Source organism: Oncorhynchus kisutch, unplaced genomic scaffold (genome assembly GCF_002021735.2).
Source record: "Oncorhynchus kisutch isolate 150728-3 unplaced genomic scaffold, Okis_V2 scaffold1019, whole genome shotgun sequence".
Taxonomy (NCBI): Eukaryota; Metazoa; Chordata; class Actinopteri; order Salmoniformes; family Salmonidae; genus Oncorhynchus; species Oncorhynchus kisutch.
Genome location: NW_022262964.1, coordinates 70,168 through 87,500, shown reverse-complemented (window position 1 = coordinate 87,500; position 17,333 = coordinate 70,168). Strand labels below are relative to the sequence as shown.

Genomic DNA, 17,333 nt, shown 5'->3' with positions numbered 1-17,333 from the left:
TTATAGACATGGTCCCTCAGACACTATACTACCTGGGCTGGTCTCTAACCTGTTATTATAGACATGGTCTCAGACACTATACTACCTGGACTGGTCTCTAACCTGTTATTATAGACATGGTCTCAGACACTATACTACCTGGACTGGTCTCTAACCTGTTATTATAGACATGGTCTCAGACACTATACTACCTGGACTGGTCTCTAACCTGTTATTATAGACATGGTCTCTCAGACACTATACTACCTGGACTGGTCTCAGACCTGTTATTATAGACATGGTCTCTCAGACACTATACTACCTGGACTGGTCTCAGACCTGTTATTATAGACATGGTCTCAGACACTATACTACCTGGACTGGTCTCAGACCTGTTATTATAGACATGGTCTCTCAGACACTATACTACCTGGGCTGGTCTCTAACCTGTTATTATAGACATGGTCTCTCAGACACTATACTACCTGGGCTGGTCTCTAACCTGTTATTATAGACATGGTCTCTCAGACACTATACTACCTGGGCTGGTCTCTAACCTGTTATTATAGACATGGTCTCAGACACTATACTACCTGGGCTGGTCTCTAACCTGTTATTATAGACATGGTCTCAGGCACTATACTACCTGGGCTGGTCTCTAACCTGTTATTATAGACATGGTCTCAGACACTTTACTACCTGGGCTGGTCTCTAACCTGTTATCATAGACATGGTCTCAGACACTATACTACCTCAAATCAAATCAAATCAAATCAAATGTATTTATATAGCCCTTCGTACATCAGCTGATATCTCAAAGTGCTGTACAGAAACCCAGCCTAAAACCCCAAACAGCAAGCAATGCAGGTGGAGAAGCACGGTGGCTAGGAAAAACTCCCTAGAAAGGCCAATACCTAGGAAGAAACCTAGAGAGGAACCAGGCTATGTGGGGTGGCCAGTCCTCTTCTGGCTGTGCCGGGTAGAGATTATAACAGAACATGGTCAAGATGTTCAATGTTCATAAATGACCAGCATGGTCGAATAATAATAAGGCAGAACAGTTGAAACTAGAGCAGCAGCACAGTCAGGTGGAAGTTGAAACTGGAGCAGCAGCATGGCCAGGTAGACTGGGGACAGCAAGGAGTCATCATGTCAGGTAGTCCTGGGGCATGGTCCTAGGGCTCAGGTCAGTTGAAACTGGAACAGCAGCATGGCCAGGTGGACTGGGGACAGCAAGGAGTCATCATGTCAGGTAGTCCTGGGGCATGGTCCTAGGGCTCAGGTCCTCCGAGAGAGAGAAAGAAAGAGAGAAGGAGAGAATTAGAGAACGCACACTTAGATTCACACAGGACACCGAATAGGACAGGAGAAGTACTCCAGATATAACAAACTGACCCCAGCCCCCCGACACATAAACTACTGCAGCATAAATACTGGAGGCTGAGACAGGAGGGGTCAGGAGACACTGTGGCCCAATCCGAGGACACCCCCGGACAGGGCCAAACAGGAAGGATATAACCCCACCCACTTTGCCAAAGCACAGCCCCCACACCACTAGAGGGATATCTTCAACCACCAACTTACCATCCTGAGACAAGGCTGAGTATAGCCCACAAAGATCTCCGCCACGGCACAACCCAAGGGGGGGGGGGGGGCGCCAACCCAGACAGGATGACCACAACAGTGAATCAACCCACTCAGGTGACGCACCCCCTCCAGGGACGGCATGAGAGAGCCCCAGCAAGCCAGTGACTCAGCCCCTGTAATAGGGTTAGAGGCAGAGAATCCCAGTGGAAAGAGGGGAACCGGCCAGGCAGAGACAGCAAGGGCGGTTCGTTGCTCCAGAGCCTTTCCGTTCACCTTCCCACTCCTGGGCCAGACTACACTCAATCATATGACCCACTGAAGAGATGAGTCTTCAGTAAAGACTTAAAGGTTGAGACCGAGTTTGCGTCTCTGACATGGGTAGGCAGACCGTTCCATAAAAATGGAGCTCTATAGGAGAAAGCCTTGCCTCCAGCTGTTTGGTTAGAAATTCTAGGGACAATTAGGAGGCCTGCGTCTTGTGACCGTAGCGTACGTATAGGTATGTACGGCAGGACCAAATCAGAGAGATAGGTAGGAGCAAGCCCATGTAATGCTTTGTAGGTTAGCAGTAAAACCTTGAAATCAGCCCTTGCTTTGACAGGAAGCCAGTGTAGAGAGGCTAGCACTGGAGTAATATGATCAAATTTTTTGGTTCTAGTCAGGATTCTAGCAGCCGTATTTAGCACTAACTGAAGTTTATTTAGTGCTTTATCCGGGTAGCCGGAAAATAGAGCATTGCAGTAGTCTAACCTAGAAGTGACAAAAGCATGGATTAATTTTTCTGCATCATTTTTGGACAGAAAGTTTCTGATTTTTGCAATGTTACGTAGATGGAAAAAAGCTGTCCTCGAAATAGTCTTGATATGTTCTTCAAAAGAGAGATCAGGGTCCAGAGTAACGCCGAGGTCCTTCACAGTTTTATTTGAGACGACTGTACAACCATTAAGATTAATTGTCAGATTCAACAGAAGATCTCTTTGTTTCTTGGGACCTAGAACAAGCATCTCTGTTTTGTCCGAGTTTAATAGTAGAAAGTTTGCAGCCATCCACTTCCTTATGTCTGAAACACATGCTTCTAGCGAGGGCAATTTTGGGGCTTCACCATGTTTCATTGAAATGTACAGCTGTGTGTCATCCGCATAGCAGTGAAAGTTTACATTATGTTTTCGAATAACATCCCCAAGAGGTAAAATATATAGTGAAAACAATAGTGGTCCTAAAACGGAACCTTGAGGAACACCGAAATTTACAGTTGATTTGTCAGAGGACAAACCATTCACAGAGACAAACTGATATCTTTCCGACAGATAAGATCTAAACCAGGCCAGAACATGTCCGTGTAGACCAATTTGGGTTTCCAATCTCTCCAAAAGAATGTGGTGATCGATGGTATCAAAAGCAGCACTAAGGTCTAGGAGCACGAGGACAGATGCAGAGCCTCGGTCCGATGCCATTAAAATGTCATTTACCACCTTCACAAGTGCCGTCTCAGTGCTATGATGGGGTCTAAAACCAGACTGAAGCATTTCGTATACATTGTTTGTCTTCAGGAAGGCAGTGAGTTGCTGCGCAACAGCCTTCTCTAAAATTTTTGAGAGGAATGGAAGATTCGATATAGGCCGATAGTTTTTTATATTTTCTGGGTCAAGGTTTGGCTTTTTCAAGAGAGGCTTTATTACTGCCACTTTTAGTGAGTTTGGTACACATCCAGTGGATAGAGAGCCGTTTATTATGTTCAACATAGGAGGGCCAAGCACAGGAAGCAGCTCTTTCAGTAGTTTAGTTGGAATAGGGTCCAGTATGCAGCTTGAAGGTTTAGAGGCCATGATTATTTTCATCATTGTGTCAAGAGATATAGTACTAAAACACTTGAGCGTCTCTCTTGATCCTAGGTCCTGGCAGAGTTGTGCAGACTCAGGACAACTGAGGTTTGGAGGAATACGCAGGTTTAAAGAGGAGTCCGTAATTTGCTTTCTAATAATCATAATCTTTTCCTCAAAGAAGTTCATGAATTTATCACTGCTAAAGTGAAAGTCATCCTCTCTTGGGGAATGCTGCTTTTTAGTTAGCTTTGCGACAGTATTAAAAAGGAATTTCGGATTGTTCTTATTTTCCTCAATTAAGTTAGAAAAATAGGATGATCGAGCAGCAGTAAGGGCTCTACGGTACTGCACGGTACCGTCCTTCCAAGCTAGTCGGAAGACTTCCAGTTTGGTGTGGCGCCATTTCCGTTCCAATTTTCTGGAAGCTTGCTTCAGAGCTCGGGTATTTTCTGTGTACCAGGGAGCTAGTTTCTTATGAGACATTTTTTTGTTTTTAGGGGTGCAACTGCATCTAGGGTATTGCGCAGGGTTAGATTGAGATCCTCAGTTAGGTGGTTAACTGATTTTTGTCCTCTGGCGTCCTTGGGTAGGCAGAGGGAGTCTGGAAGGGCATCAAGGAATCTTTGTGTTGTCTGTGAATTTATAGCACGACTTTTGATGTTCCTTGGTTGGGGTCTAAGCAGATTATTTGTTGCAATTGCAAACGTAATAAAATGGTGGTCCGATAGTCCAGGATTATGAGGAAAAACATTAAGATCCACCACATTTATTCCATGGGACAAAACTAGGTCCAGCGTATGACTGTGACAGTGAGTGGGTCCAGAGACATGTTGGACAAAACCCACTGAGTCGATGATGGCTCTGAAAGCCTTTTGGAGTGGGTCTGTGGACTTTTCCATGTGAATATTAAAGTCACCAAAGATTAGAATATTATCTGCTATGACTACAAGGTCCGATAGGAATTCAGGGAACTCAGTGAGAAACGCTGTATATGGCCCAGGAGGCCTGTAAACAGTAGCTATAAAAAGTGATTGAGTAGGCTGCATAGATTTCATGACTAGAAGCTCAAAAGACGAAAATGTCATTTTTTTTTTTGTAAATTGAAATTTGCTATCGTAAATGTTAGCAACACCTCCGCCTTTGCGGGATGCACGGGGGATATGGTCACTAGTGTAGCCAGGAGGTGAGGCCTCATTTAAAACAGTAAATTCATCAGGCTTAAGCCATGTTTCAGTCAGGCCAATCACATCAAGATTATGATCAGTGATTAGTTCATTGACTATAATTGCCTTTGAAGTAAGGGATCTAACATTAAGTAGCCCTATTTTGAGATGTGAGGTATCATGATCTCTTTCAGTAATGACAGGAATGGAGGTGGTCTTTATCCTAGTGAGATTGCTAAGGCGAACACCGCCATGTTTAGTTTTGCCCAACCTAGGTCGAGGCACAGACACGGTCTCAATGGTGATAGCTGAGCTGACTACACTGACTGTGCTAATGGCAGACTCCACTATGCTGGCAGGCTGGCTAACAGCCTGCTGCCTGGCCTGCACCCTATTTCATTGTGGAGCTAGAGGAGTTAGAGCCCTGTCTATGTTGGTAGATAAGATGAGAGCACCCCTCCAGCTAGGATGGAGTCCGTCACTCCTCAGCAGGTCAGGCTTGGTCCTGTTTGTGGGTGAGTCCCAGAAAGAGGGCCAATTATCTACAAATTCTAACTTTTGGGAGGGGCAGAAAACAGTTTTCAACCAGCGATTGAGTTGTGAGACTCTGCTGTAGAGCTCATCACTCCCCCTAACTGGGAGGGGGCCAGAGACAATTACTCGATGCCGACACATCTTTCTAGCTGATATGCACGCAGAAGCTATGTTGCGCTTAGTGATTTCTGACTGTTTCATCCTAACATCGTTGGTGCCGACGTGGATAACAATATCTCTATACTCTCTACACTCGCCAGTTTTAGCTTTAGCCAGCACCATCTTCAGATTAGCCTTAACGTCGGTAGCCCTGCCCCCGGGTAAACAGTGTATGATCGCTGGATGATTCGCTTTAAGTCTAATACTGCGGGTAATGGAGTCGCCAATGACTAGAGTTTTCAATTTGTCAGAGCTAATGGTGGCAAGCTTCGGCGTCTCAGACCCGGTAACGGGAGGAGTAGAGACCAGAGAAGAATCGGCCTCTGACTCCGACCCGCTGCTTAATGGGGAAAACCGGTTGAAAGTTTCTGTCGGCTGAATGAGCGACACCGGTTGAGCGTTCCTACAGCATTTCCTTCCAGAAACCGTGAGAAAGTTGTCCGGCTGCGGGGACTGTGCCAGGGGATTTACACTACTATCTGTACTTACTGGTGCCACAGACGCTATTTCATCCTTTCCTACACTGAAATTACCCTTGCCTAACGATTGCGTCTGAAGCTGGGCTTGCAGCACAGCTATCCTCGCCGTAAGCCGAGTACAGCGGCTGCAATTAGAAGTCATCATGTTAATGTTACTACTTAGCTTCGGCTGTTGGAGGTCCTGACGAATCGTGTCCAGATAAAGCGTCCGGAGTGAAAAAGTTGAGGAAAAAATAAATAAATATATGAACGGTAATTAAAAAGTGAAAACCGTAAAGTTGTCAGGTAGCAAAACAGGTTAGCAACAAAACGCACAGCAACTCGAAAACAAGCCTGCCAGCCTGGGCTGGTCTCTAACCTGTTATTATAGACATGGTCTCAGACACTATACTACTTGGGCTGGTCTCTAACCTGTTATCATAGACATGGTCTCTCAGACACTATACTACCTGGACTGGTCTCTAACCTGTTATCATAGACATGGTCTCTCAGACACTATACTACCTGGACTGGTCTCTAACCTGTTATTATAGACATGGTCTCAGACACTATACTAGCTGGGCTGGTCTCTAACCTGTTATTATAGACATGGTCTCTCAGACACTATACTACCTGGGCTGGTCTCTAACCTGTTATTATAGACATGGTCTCTCAAACACTATACTACCTGGGCTGGTCTCTAACCTGTTATTATAGACATGGTCTCAGACACTATACTACCTGGGCTGGTCTCTAACCTGTTATTATAGACATGGTCCCTCAGACACTATACTACCTGGGCTGGTCTCTAACCTGTTATTATAGACATGGTCTCAGACACTATACTACCTGGGCTGGTCTCTAACCTGTTATTATAGACATGGTCTCTCAGACACTATACTACCTGGGCTGGTCTTTAACCTGTTATTATAGACATGGTCTCTCAGACACTATACTACCTGGGCTGGTCTCTAACCTGTTATTATAGACATGGTCTCTCAGACACTATACTACCTGGGCTGGTCTCTAACCTGTTATCATTAGTCATCGGTGAGTCCCTCAGACACTATACTACCTGGGCTGGTCTCTAACCTGTTATTATAGACATGGTCTCAGACACTATACTACCTGGGCTGGTCTCTAACCTGTTATTATAGACATGGTCTCTCAGACACTATACTACCTGGGCTGGTCTCTAACCTGTTATTATAGACATGGTCTCTCAGACACTATACTACCTGGGCTGGTCTCTAACCTGTTATTATAGACATGGTCTCTCAGACACTATACTACCTGGGCTGGTCTCTAACCTGTTATTATAGACATGGTCTCTCAGACTCTATACTACCTGGGCTGGTCTCTAACCTGTTATTATAGACATGGTCTCAGACACTATACTACCTGGGCTGGTCTCTAACCTGTTATTATAGACATGGTCTCAGACACTATACTACCTGGGCTGGTCTCTAACCTGTTATTATAGACATGGTCTCAGACACTATACTACCTGGGCTGGTCTCTAACCTGTTATTATAGACATGGTCCCTCAGACACTATACTACCTGGGCTGGTCTCTAACCTGTTATTATAGACATGGTCTCAGACACTATACTACCTGGGCTGGTCTCTAACCTGTTATTATAGACATGGTCTCAGACACTATACTACCTGGGCTGGTCTCTAACCTGTTATTATAGACATGGTCTCTCAGACACTATACTACCTGGGCTGGTCTCTAACCTGTTATTATAGACATGGTCTCAGACACTATACTACCTGGGCTGGTCTCTAACCTGTTATTATAGACATGGTCTCAGACACTATACTACTAGTAGTGCACTACTTTAGACCAGGGTCCATAGGGGTAGTGCACTACTTTAGACCAGGGCCCATTGAGGTAGGTCACTACTGTAGACCCGGGCCCATAGGGGTAGGGCACTACTTTAGACCAGGGCCCATAGGGGTAGGGCACTACTTTAGACCAGGGCCCATAGGGGTAGGGCACTACTTTAGACCAGGGCCCATAGGGGTAGGGCACTACTTTAGACCAGGGCCCATAGGGGTAGGGCACTACTTTAGACCAGGGCCCATAGGGGTAGGGCACTACTTTAGACCAGGACCCATAGGGGTAGGGCACTACTTTAGACCAGGGCCCATAGGGGTAGCGCTACTTTAGACCAGGGCCCATAGGGGTAGGGCACTACTTTAGACCAGGGCCCATAGGGGTAGTGCACTACTTTAGACCAGGGTCCATAGGGGTAGTGCACTACTTTAGACCAGGGCCCATAGGGGTAGGGCACTACTTTAGACCAGGGCCCATAGGGGTAGGGCACTACTTTAGACCAGGGCCCATAGGGGTAGGGCACTACTTTAGACCAGGGCCCATAGGGGTAGGGAACTACTTTAGACCAGGGCCCATAGGGGTAGGGCACTACTTTAGACCAGGGCCCATAGGGGTAGGGCACTACTTTAGACCAGGACCCATAGGGGTAGGGCACTACTTTAGACCAGGGCCCATAGGGGTAGGGCACTACTTTAGACCAGGGCCCATAGGGGTAGGGCACTACTTTAGACCAGGACCCATAGGGGTAGGTCACTACTGTAGACCAGGGCCCATAGGGGTAGGTCACTACTGTAGACCAGGGCCCATAGGGTTAGAGCACTACTTTAGACCAGGACCCATAGGGGTAGGTCACTACTGTAGACCAGGGCCCATAGGGGTAGGGCACTACTTTAGACCAGGGCCCATAGGGGTAGGGCACTACTTTAGACCAGGGCCCATAGGGGTAGGTCACTACTGTAGACCAGGGCCCATAGGGGTAGGGCACTACTTTAGACCAGGGCCCATAGGGTTAGAGCACTACTTTAGACCAGGACCCATAGGGGTAGGTCACTACTGTAGACCAGGGCCCATAGGGTTAGAGCACTACTTTAGACCAGGACCCATAGGGGTAGGTCACTACTGTAGACCAGGGCCCATAGGGGTAGGGCACTACTTTAGACCAGGGCCCATAGGGAATAGTGTAATATTTGGAACACAGACCTTGTTAATCAAATCATGGATTGGCTGAATCAGCTTGTTGCTTCGGTTTTGAATTTAATCAGCTGTTTGTAGCCTGATGTTGGTTCTGATTGGCTGCCTGGTTTTGTCTGTCTGTCTCTAGAGCCAACGGGAGTGCGGGAGCTGGTGGTGTATTCTCTGAGCCCGACTGCAGTCATCCTGTCGTGGCAGAGACCGTACCACGTGGCATTCAGGAAGTACGTCCTGCAGACATTCTTCTTCAACCCTGTCACGCTGGCCTCCGAGTGGACCACGTACTACGAGATCGCTGCTACTGCCTCAGTCATCGCATCCGTGGTAACTAGTCCCGCCCTAACCCTGACCCAGCCAATCACCTGCCGCATGGCCTTAGCCAATCACCTATCTGCCTGTAGCAGGGTTGTAGCCAGACTGTTTTGTGGTGGTACTTTATGTTAGATGACGTGTGTCACTAGGCTCACCCCTCCTCTAGCTGTCTCTTCTCTCATCTCTCTCCCTCCCTACTCAAGAGAGACACAGATCTGTTGCTGGTCTGGTACTGTGGTTGTCCCCTGTTTTAACAGATCTCTCACTCCCTACTCCAGAGAGAGACAGATCTGTTGCTGGTCTGGTACTGTGGTTGTCCCCTGTTTTAACAGATCTCTCACTGCCTACTCCAGAGAGACACAGATCTGTTGCTGGTCTGGTACTGTGGTTGGCCCCTGTTTTAACAGATCTCTCCCTCTCTACTCTAGAGAGAGACATATCTGTTGCTGGTCTGGTACTGTGGTTGTTTTAGCAGACCCCTGTTTTAGCAGACAAGTCATGCTATGTTATTTTAGATCACATGACCCACTAGGCTCTGAGCATTGCTAACGTAACGTAGCAGGTGTAAAAGAAAGGCCTGAGAGGGATGCCTCACGTTCTGATCATGATGAGAAAACAATAACTGTCGGGTGGTTCTCTTCTGTATTTTTCAACCAATCCAGTAAGTGAGGAGGAGGAGTTAAATTGGATTGTCTGGAAACCACTTCAGAGAGTACGCTAGCATGTGTCCTAGCTAGTCTTGTTAATATAAACCACTTCAGAGAGTACGCTAGCATGTGTCCTAGCTAGCTGTGGTCTTGTTAGTTTCTCCGTCTCTCCTCCTCGCCCCTCCTCCTCTCCCTCTCTCCCTCTCCCCTCCTCCTCTCCCTCTCCCCTCCTCCTCTCCCTCTTCTCCTCTCCCTCTCTCCTCCTCTCCCTTCCCTCTCTCCCTCTCCCCTCCTCTCCCCTCCCTCTTCTCCTCTCCCTCTCTCCTCTTCTTCCTTCCCTCTCTCCCTCTCTCCTCCTCTCCCCTCCCTTCCATCTCTCCCTCTCTAGTCTTCTCCCTCTCTCCTCCTCTTCATCTCTCCTCCTCTTCATCTATCCTCTTCTCCCTCTCTCCTCCTCTCCCTCTCTCCTCCTCTTCATCTCTCCCTCTCTCCTCCTCTCCTCTCCCTTTCTCCTCTTCTCCCTCTCTCCTCTTCTCCCTCTCTCCTCCTCTCCCTCTCTCCTCCTCTTCATCTCTCCTCCTCTCCCTCCTCCAGAGAGTGACAGATCTGTTGCCGGCCTGGTACTACAACTTCCGTGTTACCATGGTGACGTGGGGCGATCCCCCTCTCAGCTGCTGTGACAGCTCTACTGTTAGCTTTGTTACAGGTACCACACACACACACACACACACACACACACACACACACACACACACACACACACACACACACACACACACACACACACACACACACACACACCCAATGGCAACACACACACACACCACACACAAACCCACTCCATGGCACCACACGCACACACACCACACACAAACCCACACCATGGCACCACACACACTATGGCACCACACACCCCATAGCACCACACACCCCATAGCATCACACACCCCATAGCACCACACACCCCATAGCACCACACACCCCATAGCACCACACACCCCATAGCACCACACACACTATGGCACCACACACCCCATAGCACCACACACACTATGGCACCACACACATCCTCATGTCCTCCTGCTCTGCCCCAGCTCCTGAGGCCCCCCACATCTCGTCAGTAGACTACAACCATGGGACTCTGTACGTCCGCTGGACCTACGGGGAACTCTTCATAGACATGTCCCACAGCAGGATGCTACACTGGCAGGTCACAGCTCACGGCAAGAAGGGATCCAAGAGGACTTACTCCACTGATGTGAGTCACTGACACCTCTACACCTCCAGACCTCCAGACCTTCACACCTCCACACCTCCACACCTCCATACCTCCAGACCTCCACACCTCCACACCTCCAGACCTCCAGACCTCCACACCTCCACACCTCCAGACCTCCAGACCTCCACACCTCCACACCTCCACACCTCCAGACCTCCACACCTCCAGACCTCAACACCTCCAGACCTCCAGACCTCCACACCTCCAGACCTCAACACCTCCAGACCTCCAGACCTCCACACCTCCACACCTTCACACCTCCACACCTCCATACCTCCACACCTCCACACCTCCACACCTTCACACCTCCACACCTTCACACCTCCACACCTCCACACCTCCATACCTCCACACCTCCACACCTTCACACCTCCAGACCTCCATACCTCCAGACCTCCATACCTTCACACCTCCAGACCTCCAGACCTCCAGACCTCTACACCTCCACACCTCCACACCTCCAGACCTCCAGACCTCCACACCCCCACACCTCCATACCTCCAGACCTTCAGACCTCCACACCTCCAGACCTCCACACCTCCAGACCTCCACACCTCCAGACCTCCACACCTCCAGACCTCCACACCTTCACACGTCCACACCTCCACACCTCCATACCTCCAGACCTCCATACCTCCACATCTCCACATCTCCAGACCTCCAGACCTCCACACCTCCAGACCTCCATAACTCCACACCTCCACACCTCCATACCTCCAGATCTCCCCTCCATACCTCCAGACCACACCTCCAGACCTCCACACCACACCACACCACACCTCCAGACCTCCACACCTCCAGACCTCCATACCTCCACACCTCCACACCTCCACACCTCCATACCTCTATACCTCCAGATCTCCAGACCTCCAGATCTCCAGACCTCCACACCCCCAGACCTCCATACCTCCCCACCTCCAGACCTCCACACCCCCAGACCTCCATACCTCCCCACCTCCAGACCTCCACACCCCCAGACCTCCATACCTCCCCACCTCCAGACCTCCACACCCCCAGACCTCCATACCTCTATACCTCCAGATCTCCAGACCTCCAGATCTCCAGACCTCCACACCCCCAGACCTCCATACCTCCCCACCTCCAGACCTCCACACCCCCAGACCTCCATACCTCCCCACCTCCAGACCTCCACACCCCCAGACCTCCATACCTCCCCACCTCCAGACCTCCACACCCCCAGACCTCCACACCCCCAGACCTCCACACCCCCAGACCTCCATACCTCCCCACCTCCAGACCTCCACACCCCCAGACCTCCATACCTCCCCACCTCCAGACCTCCACACCCCCAGACCTCCATACCTCCCCACCTCCAGACCTCCACACCCCAGACCTCCATACCTCCCCACCTCCAGACCTCCACACCCCCAGACCTCCATACCTCCCCACCTCCAGACCTCCACACCCCCAGACCTCCATACCTCCCCACCTCCAGACCTCCACACCCCCAGACCTCCATACCTCCCCACCTCCAGACCTCCACACCCCCAGACCTCCATACCTCCCCACCTCCAGACCTCCACACCCCCAGACCTCCATACCTCCCCACCTCCAGACCTCCACACCCCCAGACCTCCATACCTCCCCACCTCCAGACCTCCACACCCCCAGACCTCCATACCTCCCCACCTCCAGACCTCCACACCCCCAGACCTCCATACCTCCCCACCTCCAGACCTCCACACCCCCAGACCTCCATACCTCCCCACCTCCATACCTCCACACCCCCAGACCTCCATACCTCCCCACCTCCAGACCTCCACACCCCCAGACCTCCATACCTCCCCACCTCCAGACCTCCACACCCCCAGACCTCCATACCTCCCCACCTCCAGACCTCCACACCCCCAGACCTCCATACCTCCCCACCTCCAGACCTCCACACCCCCAGACCTCCATACCTCCCCACCTCCAGACCTCCACACCCCCATACCTCCCCACCTCCAGACCTCCACACCCCCAGACCTCCACACCCCCAGACCTCCACACCCCCAGACCTCCACACCTCCAGACCTCCACACCTCCAGACCTCCATACCTCCCCACCTCCAGACCTCCACACCCCCAGACCTTCTTAATACATTTGCAAACATTTCTAAAAAACTGTTTTTGCTTTGTCATTATGGGATATTCAGCCTCCTGAGGGTGTGATCTTGTCATATCAGTGTGTGTAGTGTTGTCCTGACAGTGTGTTATCCCTGTTCCCCCTGCAGGTCACCCGTAATGTGATGGGTGCCAGTCTGGCCCTGACAGTGTGTTATCCCTGTTCCCAGGTCACCCGTAATGTGATGGGTGCCAGTCTGGTCCTGACAGTGTGTGTTATCCCTGTTCCCAGGTCACCTGTAATGTGATGGGTGCCAGTCTGGCCCTGACAGTGTGTTATCCCTGTTCCCAGGTCACCCGTAATGTGATGGGTGTGTGTAGCGTTGTCCTGACAGTGTGTGTTATCCCTGTTCCCAGGTCACCCGTAATGTGATGGGTGCCAGTCTGGCCCTGACAGTGTGTTATCCCTGTTCCCAGGTCACCCGTAATGTGATGGGTGCCAGTCTGGCCCTGACAGTGTGTTATCCCTGTTCCCCCTGCAGGTCACCCGTAATGTGATGGATGCCAGTCTGGCCCTGACAGTGTGTTATCCCTGTTCCCAGGTCACCCGTAATGTGATGGGTGCCAGTCTGGCCCTGACAGTGTGTTATCCTTGTTCCCCCTGCAGGTCACCCGTAATGTGATGGGTGCCAGTCTGGCCCTGACAGTGTGTTATCCCTGTTCCCAGGTCACCCGTAATGTGATGGGTGCCAGTCTGGCCCTGACAGTGTGTTATCCCTGTTCCCAGGTCACCCGTAATGTGATGGGTGCCAGTCTGGCCCTGCCTCCAGGAGACATTTATAACCTGACTGTATCAGCCTGTACCGAAGGCAAACGCAACTCCTCTGTCCCCAACATCATTAAACTGGGTACGCACACACACACACACACACACACACACACACACACACACACACACACACACACACACACACACACACACACACACACACACACACACCAGGGGGTCTCTGGGACATCTTGTCTCAAAGCAGCAACAAAAGGTTGTAGAGAAACAGAGGGAGAATGACATTAAAGAGCCAGAGAAGAGGATTGGAGAAGGAGCCTGGTTAACCCAATCCAGCTTCCAACATGGCATCACTTTTCACTTTGACATCTGTGTTCAATGACCAAATGGAGCCAAACGGACAAACTATCAGCTCCTCTGAGAAGCCACTGCAGTCACGGCCAAACGTTTGGAGAATGACACAAATATTCATTTTCACAAAGTCTGCTGCCTCAGTTTGTGTGATGGCAATTTGCATATACTCCAGAATGTCATGAAGAGTGATCAGAGGAATTGCAATTAACTTCAAAGTCCCTATTTGCCATGCAAATTAGCTGAATCCCCCCCCAAAAAAACATTTCCACTGCATTTCAGCCCTGCCACAAAAGGACCAGCTGACATCATGTCAGTGATTCTCTCGTTAACACAGGTGTGAGTATTGACGAGGACAAGGCTGGAGATCACTCTGTCATACTGATTGAGTTCGAATAACAGACTGGATGCTTCAAAAGGAGGGTGGTGCTTGGAATCACTGTTCTTCCTCTGTCAATCATGGTTACCTGCAAGGAAACACGTGCCGTCATCATTGCTTTGCACTAAACAGGCTTCACAGGCAAGGATATTGCTCCCAGTAAGATTGCACCTAAATGAACCATTTATCGGATCATCAAGAACTTTAAGGAGAGCGGTTCAATTGTTGTGAAGGCTTCAGGGCGCCCAAGAAAGTCCAGCAAGCGCCAGGACCGTCTCCTAAAGTTGATTCAGCTGTGGGATCGGTGCACCACCAGTACAGAGCTTGGTCAGGAATGGCAGCAGGCAGGTGTGAGTGCATCTGCACGCACAGTGAGGCGAAAACTTTTGGAGGATGGCCTGGTGTCAAGAAGGGCAGCAAAGAAGCCACTTCTCTCCAGGAAAAACATCAGGGACAGACTGATATTCTGCAAAAGGTACAGTGATTGGACTGCTGGGGACTGGGGTAAAGTCATTTTCTCTGATGAATCCCCTTTCCGATTGTTTGGGGCATCCGGAAATAAAGCTTGTCCGGAGAAGACAAGGTGAGCGCTACCATCAGTCCTGTGTCATGCCAACAGTAAAGCATCCTGAGACCATTCATGTGTGGGGTTGCTTCTCAGCCAAGGGAGTGGGCTCACTCACAATTTTGCCTAAGAACACAGCCATGAATAAAGAATGGTACCAACACACCTTCTGAGAGCAACTTCTCCCAACCATCCAGGAACAGTTTGGTGATGAACAATGCCTTTTCCAGCACGATGGAGCACCTTGCCATTAGGCAAAAGTGATAACTAAGTGGCTCTGGGAACAAAACATCAATATTTTGGGTCCATGGCCAGGAAACTTCTCAGACCTTAATCCCATTGAGAACTTGTGGTCAATCCTCTAGAGGCGGGTGGACAAACAAAAACCCACAAATTCTGACAAACTCCAAGCATTGATTATGCAAGAATGGGCTGCCATCAGTCAGGAAGAGGCCCAGAAGTTAATTGACAGCGTGCCAGGGCAGATTGCAAAGGTCTTGAAAAAGAGGGTCAACACTGCAAAATATTGACTCTTTGCATCAACTTCATGTAATTGTCAATAAAAGCCTTTGACACTTATGAAATGCTTGTAATTATACTTCAGTATCCCATAGTAACATCTGACAAAAATATCTAAAGACACTGAAGCAGCAAACTTCATGAAAATTAATATTTGTGTAATTCTCAAAACTTTTGGCCACGACTGTGTACTGGATGTTTGATGTCACAATAGCAGCTTATAACAGCACTGATTGAGGAAGTGAACCTGGGGTTGTGACACAGCCTGCCTTCTTTTCCACATCCCTCAGTAGTTCGGTCTAACTAGTAAACAAGGCAGTCTGGGACAACCACAGAGCTACAGTCTACCTGTGTCTGTGGACTAGAGGATAACAGTAGACAAGACAGTCCTACCTGTGTCTGTGGACTAGAGGATAACAGTAGACAAGACAGTCTGGGACGACCACAGAGCTACAGTCTACCCGTGTCTGTGGACTAGAGGATAACAGTAGACAAGACAGTCTGGGACGACAGCAGAGCTACAGTCTACCTGTGTCTGTGGACTAGAGGTTAACAGTAGACAAGACAGTCTGGGACGACTGCAGAGCTACAGTCTACCTGTGTCTGTGGACTAGAGGATAACAGTAGACAAGACAGTCTGGGACGACTGCAGAGCTACAGTCTACCTGTGTCTGTGGACTAGAGGATAACAGTAGAGAAGACAGTCCTACCTGTGTCTGTGGACTAGAGGATAACAGTAGACAAGACAGTCCAACCCGTGTCTGTGGACTAGAGGATAACAGTAGACAAGACAGTCTGGGACGACCACAGAGCTACAGTCTACCTGTGTCTGTGGAGGTTGACCCAGGCGTTTCTCCTGTTGTGTTTGTGACAGAGCCAGCCCCTCCGCGGTCCCTGTACGCGGTGAATGCCACCCACTCCTCAGTGACCCTGCTCTGGAGCGGGGAGGGAGTGGTTGACTTCTACCAGGTGCTCTGTAAACCCACCAACACCATCAACAAGGACCTCAAGGTAAGAGATGCTCTGTCATCTGTAATGATACCCTGTTCCTATGTCCTGTAGTACACTGCCAGACTGTAATGGTACCCTGTTCCCTATGTCCTGTAGTACACTGCCAGACTGTAATGATACCCTGTTCCCTATGTCCTGTAGTACACTGCCAGACTGTAATGATACCCTGTTCCCTATGTCCTGTAGTACACTGCCAGACTGTAATGATACCCTGTTCCCTATGTCCTGTAGTACACTGCCAGACTGTAATGATACCCTGTTCCCTATGTCCTGTAGTACACTGCCAGACTGTAATGGTACCCTGTTCCCTATGTCCTGTAGTACACTGCCAGACTGTAATGGTGCCCTGTTCCCTATGTCCTGTAGTACACTACTGTCATCTGTTATGGTACCCTGTTCCCTATGTCCTGTAGTACACTGCCAGACTGTAATGGTACCCTGTTCCCTATGTCCTGTAGTACACTGCCAGACTGTAATGGTACCCTGTTCCCTATGTCCTGTAGTACACTGCCAGACTGTAATGATACCCTGTTCCCTATGTCCTGTAGTACACTGCTGTCATCTGTGATGGTACCCTGTTCCCTATGTCCTGTAGTACACTGCCAGACTGTAATGATACCCTGTTCCCTATGTCCTGTAGTACACTGCTGTCATCTGTAATGGTACCCTGTTCCCTATGTCCT

At 49.7% G+C, this 17,333-nt stretch overlaps 1 protein-coding gene across 2 annotated transcripts in view; it reads left to right on the top strand.

Annotated features, from left to right (window-relative positions):
- LOC116364190 (receptor-type tyrosine-protein phosphatase O-like) overlaps positions 1-17,333 on the top strand; it is an 87,888-nt gene that overhangs the window by 14,405 nt on the left and 56,150 nt on the right. For both annotated transcript variants that reach the window (XM_031817413.1, XM_031817412.1), the window contains exons 4-8: positions 8,868-9,061; positions 10,291-10,402; positions 10,791-10,954; positions 13,826-13,946; positions 16,514-16,650. In XM_031817413.1, coding sequence (XP_031673273.1) covers positions 8,868-9,061; positions 10,291-10,402; positions 10,791-10,954; positions 13,826-13,946; positions 16,514-16,650 — 728 coding nt within the window. The remainder of the gene's footprint in view (positions 1-8,867; positions 9,062-10,290; positions 10,403-10,790; positions 10,955-13,825; positions 13,947-16,513; positions 16,651-17,333) is intronic.